The 1,814-nt window shown below is 49.3% G+C and overlaps 1 protein-coding gene across 2 annotated transcripts in view; it reads left to right on the top strand.

Moving 5' to 3' along the window:
- Rgs9 (regulator of G protein signaling 9) overlaps positions 1-1,814 on the top strand; it is a 75,961-nt gene that overhangs the window by 15,205 nt on the left and 58,942 nt on the right. For both annotated transcript variants that reach the window (XM_005350646.2, XM_026780378.1), the window contains exon 2: positions 661-757. In XM_005350646.2, coding sequence (XP_005350703.1) covers positions 661-757 — 97 coding nt within the window. The remainder of the gene's footprint in view (positions 1-660; positions 758-1,814) is intronic.

The raw sequence follows: 1,814 nt of genomic DNA, 5'->3' as shown, positions 1-1,814 counted from the left end.
TCTGTAGCTTTGGAGCCTGTCCTGGCAATAGCTCTTGTAGACCAGGCTGGCCTCGAACTCACAGAGATCCGCCTGCCTCTGCCTCTGCCTCCCGAGTGCTGGGATTACAGGCGTGCGCCACCACTGCCTGGCTTACATCTCGTCTTTTTCTACCTTGGAGAAACCTCTCTCTGCCTCCATGTTCTTGTCTTTATTATGGGCACATTTCCAAAAGGCTCCCAGAAACAGCTGCTGGACCAAAACCTAACTCAGGAATGGCGTGTAAAGCCCATTATGACCCAACCTCTGCCTGCCATTCCCACTTCAAACAGCACCTCCTCTCCCTCGGTTCTCTGTCTCCCAAAGTCCCTGGGCATTGCCCCCCACCCATGCCTCCCTCACTTTCTGTCTATTGGAATCTTTCTTGTTGAGGGCAGTGTGATCTTGAGCCTTTGCACATTTCCTGTGCCAAATCCCTTTGAGTCCTTTCAGCGAGGGAGGTGTCTGTTTGCAGAACTCACTTGTGGTTCCTGTTGTACCGCAGCTGCTCAGTGCCCATGTGGCTCCTGGGCCAGGTTGGAAGCCCTGGGTTCCCTTTGCATCTTCGGATCCTGCTTGCTCTGTGGGAAGCTTCTGGAATGACTTTTCCATTCACCAGGCTCTTCCTGTTCTGTCTTGCAGATTGAAGCTCTGGTGAAGGACATGCAGAACCCAGAGACAGGAGTCAGGATGCAGAACCAGAGGGTCTTGGTCACCAGCGTCCCTCACGCCATGACAGGTGAGGTGGCTTTGTGGCTTAGGTGGTGATTCGAAACAAAACCCACAAGGGGATTGACAACCTTGAGCCCATACTCTGTCCTGGTTGGTTTATTATGTCTTTGTTTGCTTGTTTGTTTTTGTCAATTTGGCTTAAGCTAGAGTTATCTAGAAAGAGGAGACTCAGGTAGATTGCCTGTAGGCAAGGCTATAGGGCATTTTCTTGTTAAGTGATTGATGTGGGCATGCCTGGCCCATGGAGGGGAGACGGTACCATCCCTGGGTCCTGAGCTGTATAAGAAAGCAAGCTGAGCAAGCCATAAGGAGCAAACCAATTAGGAGCCCTTCTCCATGGCTTCTGCTTCAGTTCCTGCCTCCAGGTTCCTGTCTTGGCTTTGAGTGGACTATGGCCTGAGATATATAAACCAAACAAACCTTTTCCTTCTGAAGCTGCTTTTGGTTAAGGTGTTTTTATCACTGCAGTAGACGCCTAACCAAGACACCTGCCAAACTGCCCACAGCCCGTGTTTCTAAGTAAGGCTTCATTTCTGTTATGTGTGATTGACAGCTGCGTTGTTGTTCCAGCTGCAAAGGTGTGATATATGGCTGTGTTCAGACCGCATTAGATTTACAAAACTGAAATATTTACTACTGTTTGGCTGGGAAACCAAGGTTTTTGTCTTCCTTCTAATTTACTCCAGACCCTTCGGAGCTTTCCCATGGGGATGGAGCCCCTAGTTCCTCCTTGCAGGAGTTTTAAGGGTACTCCGGAGCATCACTTGGGGAGAGTAGTGTATTGGGGGTGCTGGGTTTGAACATGAGAATGCATTTTGCTTGGTCTGTTACCTATGTTCTATGATCAGGGTTTGTATTAGAGAAGATGTCATGGCAGGGCCTGGTGCCTATAGAAGTCAACTGTGTCTCTGAGCCAGGGATTTGTGGACCTGCACTCTTGACCCTACCCATGATCTGATCTGAGTGTATTTCTCTCTCTCTCTCTCTCTCTCTCTCTCTCTCTCTCTCTCTCTCTCTCTCTCTCTGTCTCTTTGGAGAGTCACTGGGTATATCAGTCTTTCTTC

Source organism: Microtus ochrogaster, chromosome 7 (genome assembly GCF_000317375.1).
Source record: "Microtus ochrogaster isolate Prairie Vole_2 chromosome 7, MicOch1.0, whole genome shotgun sequence".
Classification (NCBI taxonomy): domain Eukaryota; kingdom Metazoa; phylum Chordata; class Mammalia; order Rodentia; family Cricetidae; genus Microtus; species Microtus ochrogaster.
This window is presented reverse-complemented; position numbering and strand designations above follow the sequence as displayed.